This window comes from Dermacentor andersoni, chromosome 3, assembly GCF_023375885.2.
Source record: "Dermacentor andersoni chromosome 3, qqDerAnde1_hic_scaffold, whole genome shotgun sequence".
Classification (NCBI taxonomy): Eukaryota; Metazoa; Arthropoda; class Arachnida; order Ixodida; family Ixodidae; genus Dermacentor; species Dermacentor andersoni.
Window position 1 is genome coordinate 210,966,451 of NC_092816.1, and position 17,771 is coordinate 210,984,221.

Here is a 17,771-nt window from a genome sequence, read left to right on the forward strand (position 1 = left end):
ACTGGCCAAGAAAGTCTGCAGTGTTGTCGAGGGCTTGTTGCATCATTCTTCACTTCTGTATAAGATAGCTTTCCCATAGACTGTAGTACAGCATAGGCTGTAGTATTTCTTGTAGTATGCCTGCGTTGTTGGTGTGGGTGGGCCAAATGTATCTCCAACTCTCACGTGGAATTTTGCTTCTTTCAAAAAGTTACTGCTTAACTTAAGTGCTCTACCAGAAATGTTTTTTCTCATCGTTCCTCTTATTAGAGTAGCATGAGGTACTCCTGTTAAAAGCCTCTTCAACCTCTTCAATCTTTCATAAGCGGTATTACACAATGTCCTGCAATGAAGTTTCTGCTGCTTATGGCCCACTCATATCTGCCAGAAGGGACAACTCTCGAAAAAGGTTTTCTATGTGCTCTGTGTACAACGTAGTATGAGCATTCGTTTCTTGACATTTATACATCTGTAGAACCAGCTTCCTGACTGAGTACTTGCTGTACCTGATTATGCTTATTTGTGCAGTGCTGTTGAACAATACATATTGACGCAATGATTGTTTACGTACTCGAATTATCACGAAAGATGGTTGTTTTACAATTGTGCCCTTTGCTTTCGATTGGTGTTAGATTTTGCACACGCATGCCCCCCAATGCTATTGCATTGGAAGTTGCATTGGAAGTTTAAGGGTGTAATAAAAGGTGTGGCACTAAATCGAAGTGCAAGAGCTTTTTTTTTAGCTATCGCTCCCTTAAATGGAACTTACATGGCCGGCAAATCAACCCCTGGCCTTGTGGTAGGAGCAGAATGCTATAGCCACAGTGAAAGGTGAATAAATTCAGGAACAATATTTTTGTCTATAGATTTTTTATTGGCTGTATGTAAGTAAAATTTGGAATAAGTTTACATTGCAAAAAAGCAATTTGTGGTCCTTTATTGAATAAACCATCGATTGCGTGTAGTTTAAATGCAAAAATTTGTTCTAAAGTCCTCGGGTGATATGTTCGTGCAAGTATCATGGTATTTCATTACTCGTAAAAATAGTAATCACAGCAGATATCATTTAATGGGCTTACGCACTAATATATGTGATCACAAATTTATTAGAAACATGTAAGTGATGAATCTTTCTGCACACTTGATCAGCTGTAAACGTGCAAGAACTTTCACAGTAAGGAATGCAACTGGCTGACTTCGCAGCACAGGTTTGATTCACTTTTCTTTAACGTGTCGTTTTCTACTGTTTTATCCCCACAAGCACAGGCTGTTTGCCTGCTTTTCGCATTGTTGTTACATGGCGGTGCTGGATGGTACGCTGTCACTGTACCACTACAGCAAGCGAATAATTTACTTAAGTTACTAGCTGTAGAGTTAATTACCTTTCAGAGCAAATCTTAATGCTGGTGCAGCAAGGATACAAAGTCCGTAATATAGTGAATGTTTATTGGTTTCTGTGCAAGAAAGAAATTTCTCCATAGAACAGGTGCAACCTAACGTGCATGTAATATTCGAAAACAAATTAACGACGCTGTTTATTCAAGCCACGGATTTAATGCTACCGTCGAAAATTCATTACGAAGACTACACATTTGCTCTGTCAAATTTAATAAGTGAGGTAAGATAACCTGTCAAGATGCATCGGGAAATTCATGCTTGAAAACCCACAAGAAAATGCAACTGAACGGTGCCGTGTTAAGTACGACGTTCAAACTACGGGTACTTTGCTGTCTTGTCATTTGCCTTTGCCAAGGTTGGAATAATTCAACCTGCTCCGTAAGCACGATTTTCGCTTGCTACTAAACGAAAGACAATTGTGACCACCTCGTCGTCAGGTGGGGATCGAACACCTCCTAGCACTGAGAACTCGCAAAGGCGTACGAAGGAAACGTGAGAATGCGCCTAATTTGCTGTGTAACGTGTCAACAAATGCATAGAAAACGGAGAATGGAATCTGCGGAAGAACTTTCTTATTCCCCTTTCGCGCACGTACCGAATTTGGCATTCCACGTCTCCACGCATTGCACTTGTGTGAGACGCTATTTTCCAAAACAAACCGGCGGAATATCTCCATTTCTCCATTCTACAAATAGCTCCATTTCGACGGAAAATCGCAGCGATCGCTGCGACTGTGCGACGAACCGGTTGCTCGCAGCCGAAAATTGGGGGGTAGGCACGGCGACTACGAGTTTGCTCGCAAACGACGGAAATCACACTTCCAGTGGGACGGAAATTGCATCATGTGAAAGAGGCTTAAGACTGATCTGTTTTTACTCATGTATTGAAATGGTGTGATTATATGTCTGATTTTATGTATCCTGTTACCGTCTTCGAGCACGGTGCGAATCTGAACGGGTGTTTTATGTCTACGAACTCGGTGAATTGTGAAGTAGTGAGTTATGCATCGGCAGGGAATATAACGGCTGCTGTGTGGAATTACAATTGCAGGGGCGCTTTGCATACGCTTATTGTTTTGTACATGCCTGTGCATTTGCTAATATGAGTTAGCGTTTCAAGAGTTACATCGTATGAACAGCTAAATCGCTCTTCCTCAGGGGGTTACAAGCGTAATGTGTGCATCTTCATACTGCATGGCAGATCAAAATGTGTTTATCGTTTTATTATTTTTAATTGAGAAATAAAGTATAAAAATAAAACGTTGCTTTTATTCCGTGTTACCACTCGTCTCTCGTACACAAAACAAAGAGCTGGTGTAATAAACTAATCACTGCGGTCTAACTGCAACTTTTCCATGCCTTTAAGAATGTAAAATGCTAGATTTCAAACTGCAGCAGTAGTCAAGTCTGTCAAAAATGAGCTCCATTGCGCACCTCATAAAGAAAAATAATTTCGTGCCTTACAGTAAGCTTAGACGAAGGCTGCAGTGAACTTTCTTGTTACTGAAATGTGGGTAAGCCTGCCATAACAAGCCTTGCTGCCCTTTCTTATAGGCACATCAAGTCATATGCCTTGAATTAGAGGACCATATTTTCCTCCCTACTGAGCATCATGTTTGCAGATATGATCCTCAAATTATGGCTTCAGCAGTGGCACAATTAGAGACGGTGCAGGGGGCACACTGGGCCCGTGCTTAGGATGTGTCAAAAGTTGTTTTTGAGACACACCAGACTAATGACAGCCCTATGACATCTGACAATGACCAGTATTCCATTTATTAGCAGGAGTATTTTAACATAGGTGCCGAATGAGGATGAACTGTCGGTTGTTTCTTTTTTGTGTAAATCTAAAAATTAAATTTAGTTTAGCAGTTCACTGTTACAGTCATTTACATAATTAGCATGAATTTCAGTAGGAAGGCTAAGAGCTACTTTCTTTTGGTGCCATGACCTTCACTGTCTTGATCTCAAAAGTCAACACCGTGTCCAAGTGTTGACTTTTGCACACGATATTTTTCAGGCACCCGCTTTATGTAACACAAGAAGGCAGCTGCAAGGACACGCTGGGCTGACTTTTTTACATCCTTGTGACTTCACGTAGTGCAGAGGAACGCCCGGCAAACAATCAGAATACGTTGTCATGCAACTTGGACGAGAAAACTAGAATGTGGGTATATTGGTTGTACCATTTGACTAAATGCCAACAAAACTTTCAAATTACAGTATATCACACCAACATGAAAATTCTCACGTGCAGTTATCTTAACATAGTATATTTTGGGAATGTCTCTGATTGAAAAGTCCAAATCAAGTATCCTCTCTGGAGACAAACGCATAAGAGAAAGTGTTATTGAAAAGTTAGGAATGCGTTTAAAAAAAGCTGATTAGTTGTGAGAAGGGGAGCTTTTTCTCTTGCTTCTCAACAGACATATCCATGTGATAAAAAATAGTGGTACATTGAAATTGCATATCTGCTTAGTGACATGATACATGCATGCAATGAGCCAGCTGCCTGTGCACACTATAAAAAGCAACAGCTCATGCTTGGTTAGGTGCTTACATACATTTAACAGCTTTAATAGCTTACATTTAACAGCACGTGAATGCAAGGGTGCAAATACAAACGACGGATCCTGTATTTTAAATGCCGACATGAAGCAGATAGATTTTCATGTCTTCCGTTTTATCTATTTTTTACACCTAATTTTAGAATTATGGCTTCCCTTTAGGTTCCAGAAAGGGGAAGCATTGGGGGCAGAGAATCAATGTGTAAGAAGTCATTGTTTACGTGCATCTTCACGAAACCAGTTCATTAGAACCGCTCGTGCCTCCCAAAGTGAAAGCAAGGTGCAATTAGGGCCTTAAACTGTGTACACCGTGGTGCAAACATTGCGTCTTAGAAGCCGGAGAGTCACGTGGAATTGAAAATTATTTTAAATATGCAAAATTGTGGGGTCTCCAATCTGCTTACCAACCAAGTATGCTAGTGGAGGTAGAGATGCATTCAATGCAAACAACGGAGCATCTGAGTAGAAGACTTGTTCATCAATTGGCGGATGTGAACATATAGTGTTAAGCAAAAGCCCTTTAGTTTCATGGCTTCTGTAGACATTATTCTTCTGGACTTAAGATAGAGTGCTACAGTGAATCAGTGTATTATTCTTCCTAGACACATATATACTTGTTTTGAGACGAAGATTCTGTGAAGTGAAATAATTTTTCGTTAAGATGCACTCATTAGTGCATCTGAACCACATCAGTAGGCAAAAAAAAATCTTTGGTTTCAGGTAGTTGGTTCATTGTGCAAGTATATGCATTGTCGCATGCAAAATCCACGTTCATGAAGGGATATGTGAAACAGGATGGTGCTATTCTCAGTTTATGTTTAGCTTCTTTGTCTTTTTCGTGCACTTGCCTGCCTGTACGTATGCTTATGTCGCCTTTGATGCATCATATTCATCACATGTGATTTTTGGTTCACATCTGAAGCCATGGTATACTTTCTTAGATTGCATATTCAACGAGTCACAATAATTGATCATGTAATTATGCAAGCTGCTCCACAGAAGTATAGCATTCTTACCGTAATGGGAATGAAAAGCTACCATATATGACAAGAAATTTGATCCGCAAGATTCTAATGCCAATGGTCCTTGCAGTTTTGTGCTTATTTTCTACATACTAGATAATATTGTAACTTTAATTTTATTTATTTCTGAGTGTAACGCATCAACCCCAACAGCACCAGGAAACTACTTTCGTGAGGAGGCCAACCGAATAATACATATAATAAGCCTCTCTACCGGTTTGAGACCAGGCAAGATATTGCTCCAGAACCATGGCAAGACACACTTAGAGACAATGGGGTGCAGCCCATACAAGAACAACTTTATGTGAAATATAAGCAAAGTTAGCTAGACCTGCGGCCTCACATGAGAATATACAACACATTTCTAAATGCACTGTACTCTGTCAGGAACATTTACACGCTGTATAGGATGTTATCAAATAGGCTGCTGTCTTAGAATTTGGCGCACAAAAAGTTTCTTGCACAATTATATGCATTACCAGCCTCATGCTTAGCCGCTCATCTGGTAACCTCTGCGATATAAGTGCACGCGTATTGTGCCAGAAATTCGGTTGCTGGCCAGTAATGTGGCACGTATTTCTTTTCAATCATTGTGTCCATACTTTGTGAGTTTGCATACGTCTTTTCTAAGTTTAATTTCCATTGTATACATTATTTTTGAAAAGAAGGAGCGAATTGAAATTAAAGGATATTTCTGCACTGTAATACTGATGAAACTTTACAGAAAATACTGTAAAGATGTGTTCTGAAGCTCATGGGCATCATTGTTATATGATTTTATGTGTTTGTCAGTATGTTTATCAAATTATTATGCAGTTTGTCTTGTGACTTATCAATAAAGATTTTGACCTTTTAACAGAGAAAAAGTTTCAGTTGAGTAACCCGGCGACTACAGATTACATCCCATTCACCAAGCATAAGTGCAGAACCTGCTTATGAAGGAATCAAATATTCCTCACATGCAAGTATTGCGAATCCCTTCAAACGTGACCATGGATCTACATCGTGCTTTTACACTAATGAAAAGAGTGTAGCACTGTTCTAAAGGAGTACAAGCACTCTGTTTGGGTGAGTAGAAACGCTCGGCTTGGAGGAGTAGAAGTAATCGGTTTGGAGGAGTAGAAACACTTGGTCTGAGGGTGTACTATTACCCCTGTGGAGAGAGTATTCGCACTCTGCGGAAGAGTACTAGCACTCCCTGTGGGGAAAGTATTGGCACTCTGCGGAAGAGTACTAGCACTTCCTCGCGGTGGAGTAACAAAACTGGCAAGAGCAGTTGACCTACTCTCTCTCAAAGAGGGCCGTTCTACTCTCGAAAAGAGAGTTAAATATGAGACAGGCAGATACTCCCTCAAAGAGAGGGCCCGGAACTGTCTTTGGTTTTAGAGTGCAGCACGTGCAGACAGAAGTGCGAGGGAAGTTCGGTTTATGCATTAAGGCCAGAATACATGGAGCGAATTTTCACGACGAAGTTCGGGCGGCAGAAAATCTGCCGCGGCGCCACGCCGTATGTTCGTCGGGCTGCGCTACATGGAGCGAAGACAGGCCGGCCGCCACCGGCGAGTCGCTGCGTTGTTATCAGTGTGGCTAGACGAGGCAAATGCGCTGTCGTGAAACACATGACAAAAGAAAAAAACTTTAACGACAATTATTATCGCTTTTGAATTACGGAACACTCTAAAAACGCGTAAAATTTTGTTTGGAAATGATTTCTAGTCTTTTTTATGTGTTTGAGACATTCATGTGCCGATGTAGTTTAAAGAAAGCGGCGATGCTATGCGTTGTGGCAACACTGGGCGGGTAAACAACTTTCGGCTCCTCCGACCCTATGCCTCCGGCCCCGCGGCTCTGTTCTGTGGCTCAACGCGCGCGCGGCCGAAGCAAGCAGACCCGAAAGTAGCGCGCGTGAGCTTGTCTAACCATGGCTGTTATGAACTTGTTCAATTCCAGCGACGCCGCTTTGGATGCCATCAATACGAAAAGCGGGAGACCGGCGTGAACGATAGAGCGGGATCGGGATACACGGACAAGCGGGGAAGCCTAGCCGGAAGTCGGGGCGGATAGTGAGACCTGATTGGCTCGCTTTGGGGCGCCGCTCGTTTGCCGCTTCCGGTATCGCCGCCGCCCGACGAACTTTTCTGCGCCAGCTGGATCGGCGGCGAACGACGTTTTCTCCGCGGCCGCGCGTCGCGCGTACGCCGCCGGGCGTCGAACGCCGACTATTCGTCGCATATTCGCTCCATGTATTCTGGCCTTTACGCGTTTCTCAGCCTTCGCAAGCAACGGCGCGCAATGCATTTTGGAGGCCACGCGCAGGCTTCACGGTGGCGCCGCTAGCTGAGACCGAGTGTTTACAGGGAAGCCCGAAAAACAAGTCCCACTGCCGTACACCCCTCATACATGACTCGTTTCGACGGTGGCAATATGTTATGTCGCTACATTTATTAAATGCTAAAGGCATTACCGTCGACAGTCCTGGCGAGATAGGTTTCGCCGCACTTTTTTTTGATATGAAACGCTGTCAAAGGAAATGGCGAGAACCGTACTGAAGACGAAGACAATATCACGACCAAACAATAGCAATATAATTCCACAAGAAGATAAATTGCTGATCGCGCCTACGCCGCTAATCATCTTCAAAGCGTGCATGAGCCGCCATATGCTTAACGTTATGTGCTCAATATGCAAATATGCAGCAAAGAACAATAAACAAAAAAGCAGCGCAAATTCTCAACAATAAAACTAAATAATGAAGGCTGAAATAGTGCTTAAAAAAGATACAAGAAGCCAGCGCTTACGTTGTTTTACCAAGGCAGGGCAATGGGCTCGCTGGATCACGAAATTCTTTCAAGCAAACTTCGTGCATATATAAGATTCATGTTGTAGTTATTTCGGTGTTACAGTGCTGTCTACGTGACTCGAGCAAATTATTTGTGGTGTCGACCAGCGAAATTTGTTGGGATCCCAACAGATCTTGAATAAGTCTTAAAAAGAGTTGTTCGTACAACTCTATTTAAGGCCTATGGGTACTTTTTCTATGTTGCCGATGTCATGCATGTTGGGCTCAGTGCAGATGACAATAGCTTCGCTGTCTCTGGCATTTACGCAGACGAAATCATGATAAGAGCGAAAGATTGAATATCTCGACTCTTGGAGTGGTCTCTTCTGAATAACCTTACAACTAAGACAAAGGTTTAAAGCTCTATAAAAGCGAAGCTGTATTTGCCCCTTCGTTTGAATTTCACACTGATGCTGCTGCTGCTGCTACTGCTTCTTGAGGGGTGATGCGCTTCGAAAAGAAGCATGCGCCATAAATTACCTTCGAAACCCTCATGAGCAATGAATAGAAAGAGCCTGCCAGTCCCATGCCGCCAACTTCCAATCATCTGGAACTACTTTAGTTACCAAACATCTGGCCGAGAGTGTGTTTGTACGAATTTTACGGCAGGACTAGTTATGCCTCTTGCAGCAGCGACAGATGCTCGACTATTTCAACAAAGCTGTGGTGGGGGAAGCGGTGACCTAAGACCCTATGTCTATATGTCACCGTTTCCAGATGAGATCACATATAAACAAACGGAGGCCGGGCCGTGGTATATCTTGACCCGTTTCAAAAAAAAAAAAAACTGGTGGATTTACGGTGGCGCCATGACTCAACATAGCCACTCCCTAATATGAGGCGGGTGCTCTACCATTTCACCACAGCTGCAGTACTGCTATATCGAACCTATTACTTCCAGTCGAGGCCGGTCTGGACGCGCGCGCTCGCTCTCTCCTTAAGACGCGTTTATAGCCCGCCTTAATCGGCGCACGGGCGAGCATCGTTCTACGCTGGGCGCGTCGACACCCGTTGGCCACTGCAGGTTACGGTTGCTGCGCCGGTGCGCTGAACCATCGGCCAACTACAGAGGCTGTCGTTTTCACCAACGTAACGTAATGTGCGCGCGCTCTCACGCTACGTCAGACTATATGTATACCTTTAGGGCCTCAGCAGGCGTCGAGAATGCAATGCATTTTCTTCTGCCCTTTCGCACCTCTGATCTCCGCGAGAGGACGCCGCGAGCCAACCCTTGCTGCGGCGCCGCCGGAGTCTGTTGTCAAGCCGTTGCAGCAGCTATACATCGCATTGTAAAGAAAAAAGTACTGCCATACAAAGAAGTAGTCATAAAAGGTGAAGACGCTGAACAAGCGGCAAACTCGGTTTCTCAAGATATAGTTCATGAACTGAAAGCTCAGCGAGGACATCCTCCAGCTCCGCCTCCGTCTCTTGTTTTCTCGGGCTTGGTGTATGTAGGACGCTATAATGCAAAGCTTATCAGTGATCTTGGGTGTGATGCTTGCGTAATGCTTGTGACGACGAAATAGGCTAGCAGTCATGTGTAAAAACTTCTGCGTGTACAAAAGCAAGGCGAACTTCACTATCCAAGGCTTCTTGTTCTGGAAACGATGTAGAAGTTTTTTGAAAATCAATAAAGAAACTCCCATGGTCGAAAACTCTCAAAAATTTGATGCTTATCGTTGACTGGCATCAGGAAGATTCATCCCTCCTGTGCTGCCCGGAAGGTGTTGACACGAGTCACGCAAAACGCTTAGGACATCTGATCTCTGAAAAGTTTATCTGAATTCTTCTTTTAAACTTTACAATGAAATTAACAGACGAAATTTACAAGCCTTCTGCTTTTACCCACAAAGCAGCGCGAAAGTATTTCATGCTGTGAAAGGCATGTCTCGGAAGTATAAGCCGCAGGAGAATGTTGTATAGTTAATTACAAGCAGTGCCTAAAACTGCTTCAAGTTCATTTAAGTATGTGCAACATTCAGAGTTTCAAAGAGAAAAGCCTCTGTCTCATTACTGTGTTTTGTGCAATGAGAACAGATTGAACAGATACATTTGAACGTTTTCTAGTGGCAAATGCTTTTATTGTTATAATACATTTTCCAGTACCGCCAGACAGTGCGCCGGCCTTTAAGATGAAAACGAAAGTTTTGTAACTCTGGTTTATTACTGAAGTATCTTCCTTTACTGTTACATCTGGCAGTCACAAATGATCATGCGTGCACGCTAATGCTAGGCGCCATCACTTCTTCATGCCAAGCTCAATGTTTTGAGCTCCATCTACTAGTTTCCGGCTTTGCATGCTCAAAGCGGGGCTGCACAAGACACGCTTGGCAAGTTCTTGTTCAACGCTGGGAGCAGCTGTTCACAAACACCTGCAATGCATCCGAGCCAGCGCACGTCGTTACCGGCCATGCTCAAGCGAACATTTCTGCGGTTCACCTCGAGCGGAGAGGGTTGACTCGCATCGCCTCCCGAGAGTTGTGGCGGTAGGTAGCAGCGGCTCCTTTTGCACAAGCGGGAAGATAGCGCGGGCGTCCACCCCCGCCGTATTCCAGAATATGAGGCGGACGTTGTGCTATTTCGCTCTCCGCTGCTCCGCGCCGCTTCCATTGTTGCTGCTGCCACCAGCGCCGTCTAGCACGCCGCGACGGGGGCGGCCGAGAACGTGTATTACGGACATGGCAGGAGCACGGGAGAGGGACCTTTAAGCTTTCCACCAAGAGCTCTCTCTGTACTGACACAATGTCCTACGGAGCTGCTTGGCGCTTCCCATAAAACTCTCTGTTACTCATGGCGTGTCTACACAATACCTCCTCGATGGAAGTAATCATGCGTGATTCGCCTGCTAAAGCATTGCCGAAGCTCTAACGATTATCTTTCCAATAAACCACAACACTCAATAAAGGAAATAGAATGATGAGCAGGAGGAAGCGAGAATATATAGAGAATGGTGAAGCAAGCACCCTGATGAAACGAGCCTTCGTTCGAGGCAGCTTGTATGCATGCGAGTATCGCGTTGGAAGTCACGCGCGCCATCAGAAGGCATGCTTCGCTTGGAGTAAAGGAAATGGCACTATGCTATACATGGCTACAGTTGCAGACAAGATGCGTGAGTGTAAATTCAAGGTACGGTGCGGCAGGCATCTTCTCTTTACTTAAAAACTATGGGGCTACCTGAAAAATTTTAATAATGCTTAAATGTGAGAGCATTACAATATGCAAAAAAGAGGTGAGGCGTGCAGACAGGACATAAGAGTAGAGAAATGGACAACACGTGTTGTCCACTTCTCTACTCTTGTGTCTTGTCTGCACCCCTCACCTCTTTTTTGCATAATGAATCCTTACGAACTAGCTCAGCTTTCTGTCCTTCTGAGCATTACATGCCGCCTATTGTGTCGAGTTATGTTGATGAGTTTAGTGTTGTGGGCGAAGCGTTGCTCTGTTAAGTGCTGTTGCATTGGGTTCCGAGTTTAATGTTGCTACTTATAAGGTCGCAACAGCGCATGACGCCAAACCAGCCATGTTGCGATCTCTCAGATTACTTTTATTTGCAGAGTAATCATTAGAGTGGTGTTTCACGCTTATTGAGTTGAGTGTTCTTTCCTGATGACCCCAATTTTCATGACAGCGACACCACTTTGCCGAGCGGTGACAGTACTTTTCCAAGTGGCATCATGATATTGACACTCATTTTCTTCATGGGATTCGTAGGTGAACTGCACATCATACTCTGGGAGGGGTGCCGTAGTCTTCGTTCGACGGGTACGTGAAGCGCGTTGCATCACTGTCGCCTGCTGCAACGGCGGTGCAATGCAACAGTGGGGCAGTGGTTAGCGCACTCAGATACGGAGCGGTAGCAATAGCGGTAAGTACCGAGTCCGCACCGTAGTCGCTGTTCTTTTTAGTTAGATGAAGCTGACGTAATTTGTGTGCCGTTTTATAGCGCGGGTTTCACATAATGGCTGTGTCATACAACGATCCAAGTTTTGCTCTCACATTAAAAATAAACACCATGCAAGTTTGTCCATGCGGAAACTTGTGTAGGGCGTCTGGATGCAATGTTGCATTAGAGCTCCACAGCTTCAACAAGATAATACGCAAGTGGCAGACCAGCCAATCAAAACTTAAGCCACATTGATATGCGCCTTGCGAGGCAATGACAAAATTAACTGTTTGGCATACTCCGCACACTAACTCCTCGAGCAAAGAACGTTTCGATGTTTCTTTTGTCTACTACGTAGACTAACAAAAGTTTCACACGCAAGCTAACATTGAACATCACCTGACCACTGTCATGTGCAGTGGAAATCAATGCCGGATACTACCAGTCAACGAGGATAGCACAGAAAGCTTCGTTATATCGATTTCCACAATGCAGGGGATGCATACATTTATATTAAAAAAAAGAATGCCAGAACTTGTAACGCTTCACATGAGCTTCAAATATATTTCCTGCTGTCGTGAATACTCTCGTAAACTTGAATTAAGATGAACCCGCCGTGGTTGCTCCGTGGCTATGGTGTTGGGCTGCTGATCACGAGGTAGCGGCATCAAATCCCGGCCACGGCGGCCGCATTTCGATGGGGGCCAAATGTGAAACCACCCGTGTACTTAGATTTAGGTGCACGTTAAAGAACCCCAGGTGGTCCAAATTTCCGGAGTCCTCCACTACGGCGTGCCTCATAATCAAAAAGTGGTTTTGGCACGTAAAACCCCATAATTAATTAATTGAATTCAGATGGCCGTGGATCATTTGTAGCCTGCCTATCCTTGTCTTTAGATACACACATTATTCACGGAATAGCTCTCCCTAGAGAAAGAGATGACGGCTGTGGCGTGCCTGGCCATTTCTTGTTTCAAGAATCAGCGCATTGCCTCAGCGGCCCTTTAAATCAAGGTCTCCGCGGCGGCGTTGCGAGACGAGCGGAATGCGGAAATGTTCCCGTGTATTGTTTAGGTGAACGTTAAAAAATACCAAGTCGCCTAGTTGCTCCCCGACGACCCCCACTGTAAGGCTTCACTGGTAGCGAGGGAATCGCTTTGGGACGGTAAATCTCATAACTTGATCAATTTTATTTCCTGCTTCTTTCATTAAATGCATTTTCTACTTTGCTACTATGCTGGCACGTGGTAGTGATGGTTGAGCACAGAGCTACAAAAGTATGAATGGCGAAACTAAACTTATTGGGCATATCTGTGCCTAGAAAAACAGGCTACACTCAAAGCTCAATGAAAGCGGCGAACACAGTCGGTGATCGACCAAAATCTGATCAGCGGCTGAAGCGCTCGGCTTTTATAGATGTGACATCAAAAGCTCCAGAGTAATCGCTCGAACCCACTTGTCTTCCAGAAAGTACCACACCATTCGCGTCGCGCGATGAAATCAGATTACACAAGATTCGGTGACAACAGCCAGTGGATAGAACCATCGATAACTTTCGACAAACTTTCGATATATGCAAGCGCGTCCTGCGCTGTGCGATAACATTTGTTAGGCGGTGAAACGCGGTACGCCACCCGATGAAGTTAAACAAGTACATGTGTCAATGCAAAATATTTTTTTCATTCCGCGCATGCCATATAATTGAGACCTAGCATGTTGATCTAATACGCTTAATGACGCAAAACACTGGTAGATATCAATACGTAATGACGATTTGATAAATATATTGTAAGTTCACACATTTGACTGCATTCACAGCTGTGGCATCTTTACATCAATCTTTTTACTAAATTTCTCAGCATATTGTGTTTTTCTTTACGCTGCAAAATATTCTGCGTGCCTGAGTACTCATACAGAACGTTTCGCCAACTATGCTTGACTCCACCTTCTCTCATGTGGTGTGTTCTTGATTCGTGCTTTTAACCATGACGTGCTTTCAGCTCCCGTTTTCGGCGACCTTCAAGTTACCTTGAGCCGTGAACATCCGGGCATAGTTGTGAGAACAAAACGAGATGATCCTGGAACCCCGTGAAAACAACAAAATGCGGTCTCTGACAACCAACCCTTAGCGCAGCACCACACTAATTACGCTAGTTGCTGCCCAAAAAAGTTACAAAAGTATTGCTTCCGAGTTCTTCCTAATGTTTGTTCAGAATATCATTGATGCTGTAACTTCTAGTACGATGAACTTTTATTTATTATTTGCAATAGCGACGCTGAAAGGCAGATACAGTGCACCAAAACATTATCGTCACCTTTTGGCGCTGAGCCAGGGTGGCCTGTACACTTTCAACGCCAATGGTCCTTGAGTTCCGCGGCGTGGGTTTCGCGCCACCTCCTTCGAGAGATGGAGCCACGCTGTGTGGCCAGGCAGGCAGTGTGCGCCCCAACACGGATGGTTGTCAGATGGTGGTGAATCCAACCAATCTGCTTTGCCCGTAGCCATTTCATGATTAGATCTAGCCTTGGTTACGGGAGAGCCAGCATTATTTTTCTCACCATAACACCTACATAATATATCGGTCCACCACCTAAATCAAATAATTTTCAAGACGTATTTTTGGGCTAGTTGATTCATTGTATCGCCAATGTCAGAGAGCACGAGCGCACGGAAACAGCGCTTCCGTACTGGGGGAAACGAGATGAAGCACTGAGACATGGCGCTTAATAGAACAAAGTTTATCAATTTACTGATGCGCCGCACCCTTTACCCACAGATAAACAGCAGACAAAGCATGTGTTGAACCAACTAGTGCACTAGTGAATTCTTGTTCACAACAAGACAATCACAAGTTTCCTTTGTTCTTTTTTTTTTTTTCATTGTACTGGGGCTCATGTGTACGACTGGTTTATTCGTTTCAATTGGAATTTTTTCCGTGTGGTCAACAAATAAACATTCAGGTCTTAGTCCGTCTTTTGGTAATCTCTGTCTTCCTTTTTGTACCTCCTGTTGTCTAGCCTTGCATGCTGCTAGAACCTTTTCGTTGTCGTTTTTAAGCATATTCGGAACTTCAGCCAAACCTACATGGCCAAATGGCACGCCAAATTTACTGAATTCTTGCTCGCCATCTTAAATACTATTTTAGGGTGTGCAGTTATTCCCAGCCCACTAGTTCCCGTTCACTCAAACTCACTTTCACGCGTTAGAAGTTAGTTGACTCATGAGAGAGTATGCAAATAAAAAGCGGTTCAGATCAACTGAGCCGTCTTCAAGAGGGGCAACGCAAGAAGAAAGAAATTACGCCTTTCCTGCAAGCTACTGAAAGAAATTCAAGACGCCTATCTTAGAAGCCCGAAGAGTGAAGCAAACAAATCTAGCGTAACTGGGCGCACATGCGTGCAATTCGCTAGGGAATAATAAGTCTAATGGCATCACACCAGAGCAATGGTATTGAGAAAAAAGCAAGACAGCCTTTGAGCCAGACGTTTCCTACAAAAAAGCAAGAAGGAAATTCTTGTGATCCTGCTCCTTAATTTATTTGCGTAAAAAGTGCACCAATACATCTTGCATAACTGTTTCTAGCTCTGCCTTCTTGTACGCCAGCCGTATGGCCCAGCTCACATCATTTCTACAAGCAAAAGTGAGCTTCAGATAATGCATATACGATATTTACTTGTTCTCTGAAGCTTGGGCCCAATATTGGTGCCATTCAGTTACTCACTGTCGACGTTAGCCGCTGAAACGACCGCTTGCTGCGCTGCACCAGCTGCCGCAGTGCAGCGCAAGCCACCGTAAACAAAGGTGGAGTAGGCAAGCAGAGAAAAGGAACGGAAGTTTCACTACGTCATCAAGCAAGACGGTGTCCAGCGTATAGGGGTGGAATATGTCTAGAAACTAGGTGTCTGGTTTAGTTCACCTGGGTATCCGGGTATATGTACTACGGGCGTGGGGGGGTATAACCCTTTGCTATGCGCAAAAACCAAAATTCAGTATTATGATTAAAGCTTAGAAATAAGCTACAAAGTTCAAAACTCCTGCGCACATTAACCACTTCAGAACATCACCACATTTTTGATCAAATAAAAAATTATACAACTTTTGGTTTTCCCTGAGCAGCGGTGAACATGTGGAAGCGTTTCATTGTGCCTATAAATAAACAGAAAATGAGGAAAAAGAAGCCCTTGGAGAAACCCACATATAAAAATTTGCCACGTTGTCCTCCCCCTCCCCATTACAGCTACATATAAATTCGGTTTATAATGTGCCACATCCACGAAACTGTAAAAGCATTACGAAATATGAAATGTTTTCGAGCACAGCGCTGGCGATTTCGCTGTAACGTGACCTGCATGAGTCGAATGCAAAGGCGGCATCGCTTCTGCCACCGGTCTATATTAACGCTGTATTTCTTGCTTTTCTCTCAGTCCCTTTAAGCAACCTGCATGTTATTGGGTCCATTAAAAATATTGTTTCCGAGTTCATGGCCTCGTACTATTATATTTATCCATGTCGTTATTTAAGGTAGTTCTTTTTAGTAAAACGATGGTTACCAAGAAACCCTACTTTTTTTAGAATGACATTCGCAATTTCTAATTGCTATCGTAGCAGTTTATGCTATTTGTATTCCAAAGCTCTTTTTTCGTAAGTGCTGTTTTTCATTGGGTGATCGCCTGCGTTATTATTGCCTGCATCACTATTGGCTGGCACGAACGATTTAAGCGTAAGAGCGCTTTGTGAACATGGGCCCTGGTTATTTAAAGATGTATGCTCATTCATTTGATGTCTCGCGGCGCAGGAAAAAGACGTTGGTCTTGAGGAACTTTATGCATGGGCTTATGGCAGTGGTAGCCGCAATATAGAATGCGTTTCAATAAGCCTCAGTCTCCCAAACTCTTGCACAATATACATAATTACACCGCAGTAAAACAATCATGTCGTTAAACCAAGGGCCTTATTGCTTGGTCATTTCAAAACGTTAGTTGCGTGTTACAGCGCCTTTGCTATTATTTGAGGACACCTCGATCGTTGTTCCTAGCAGTGAGTTTACTAAGTTGAGGGAAATATTATGTAACAATGGTGCTCACTTTAAGAACGAAACATTTGCAGCTTTTGATTCGTACTAACGTACATTGTTCGACAGAGCCATAAACATGCGCTGCTCCAATTTTTTAAACAAACAGGCTGAATCATCTGCTGCCTAGCGATGGACTAAAGACATGTGCTACTTTAGCCGCGCCCCGCATGGTCTGCTTTGAGTAGTAAGTGCTGTACAGGATGCATTTTACGTAATGAGCCTCAGTGCACCACAGGTTACGTGCACTTAACGTATTTGCGTTCGTTGCAGGAAAGCAACATTGTCTGGAAAATGCTGTGCCAATATGGAAATCAGTTGCTCACCATCTTTAGGATCAATCTTGCAGGCATGCGAGCATGGTACTCCGAGGCCCACAGCGACTGACAATGCCAACCACAGCACCATGGCGTAGTTAGTGCTTCTTCACACCATTCACGGAAAATTATCCAATGAAACTTCTGAATGCGCACCGTGAAGACTACGCATACTTCTCCCTTTTTTTACCCCGAAGCCTTCATATATTTCACGATATTGTCATATTTAATGTCAGGGACACTACGTTCTGAAAGACGCCATAGAAGCTGCGCAAACACGAGAAATGTTATATTTATAAATGGGACGGACAGGCGCAGTTAAACTGTCGAGGAGAAAAATGATCTTGCTGCGAATATTTTTATGGCTACGCAAACAAACGCAAGGCGGGTAGGAAACCCGTTCAACTTCAGCTGCCCTCGGCTCAATGCAAGAAGAGAAACAAATGGGGAGACCCTGGAAGAAGATACGCTTGTCCTGAAACAACACTCCCTCCCCTATTTCCGCTCGCGCCTAACCCTATGCACAAACTTGGCACGTGCAAATTTTGAAAGTTTCAAATATGAATCTTATACGACTCATTAGCGATGCCTATACGAAAAACAACTCGGTATTTTTGCATATGTGAAACTAGCCACAAAATTCGCGACACCAAAATGTTAGTCTCGTTACTGATCTTCGTCAGCTAAACAAAGTA

The 17,771-nt window shown here is 43.9% G+C and overlaps 1 protein-coding gene across 1 annotated transcript in view; it reads right to left on the reverse strand.

Annotated features, from left to right (window-relative positions):
- Nucleotides 1-17,223, reverse strand: part of LOC126524330 (uncharacterized) — a 120,001-nt gene extending 102,778 nt beyond the window's left edge. Inside the window, exon 1 of the mRNA XM_050172663.3 lies at nt 17,086-17,223. Coding sequence (XP_050028620.2) covers nt 17,086-17,167 — 82 coding nt within the window. The 5' untranslated portion in view covers nt 17,168-17,223. The remainder of the gene's footprint in view (nt 1-17,085) is intronic.
- Between the last annotated feature and the right edge of the window lie 548 nt (nt 17,224-17,771).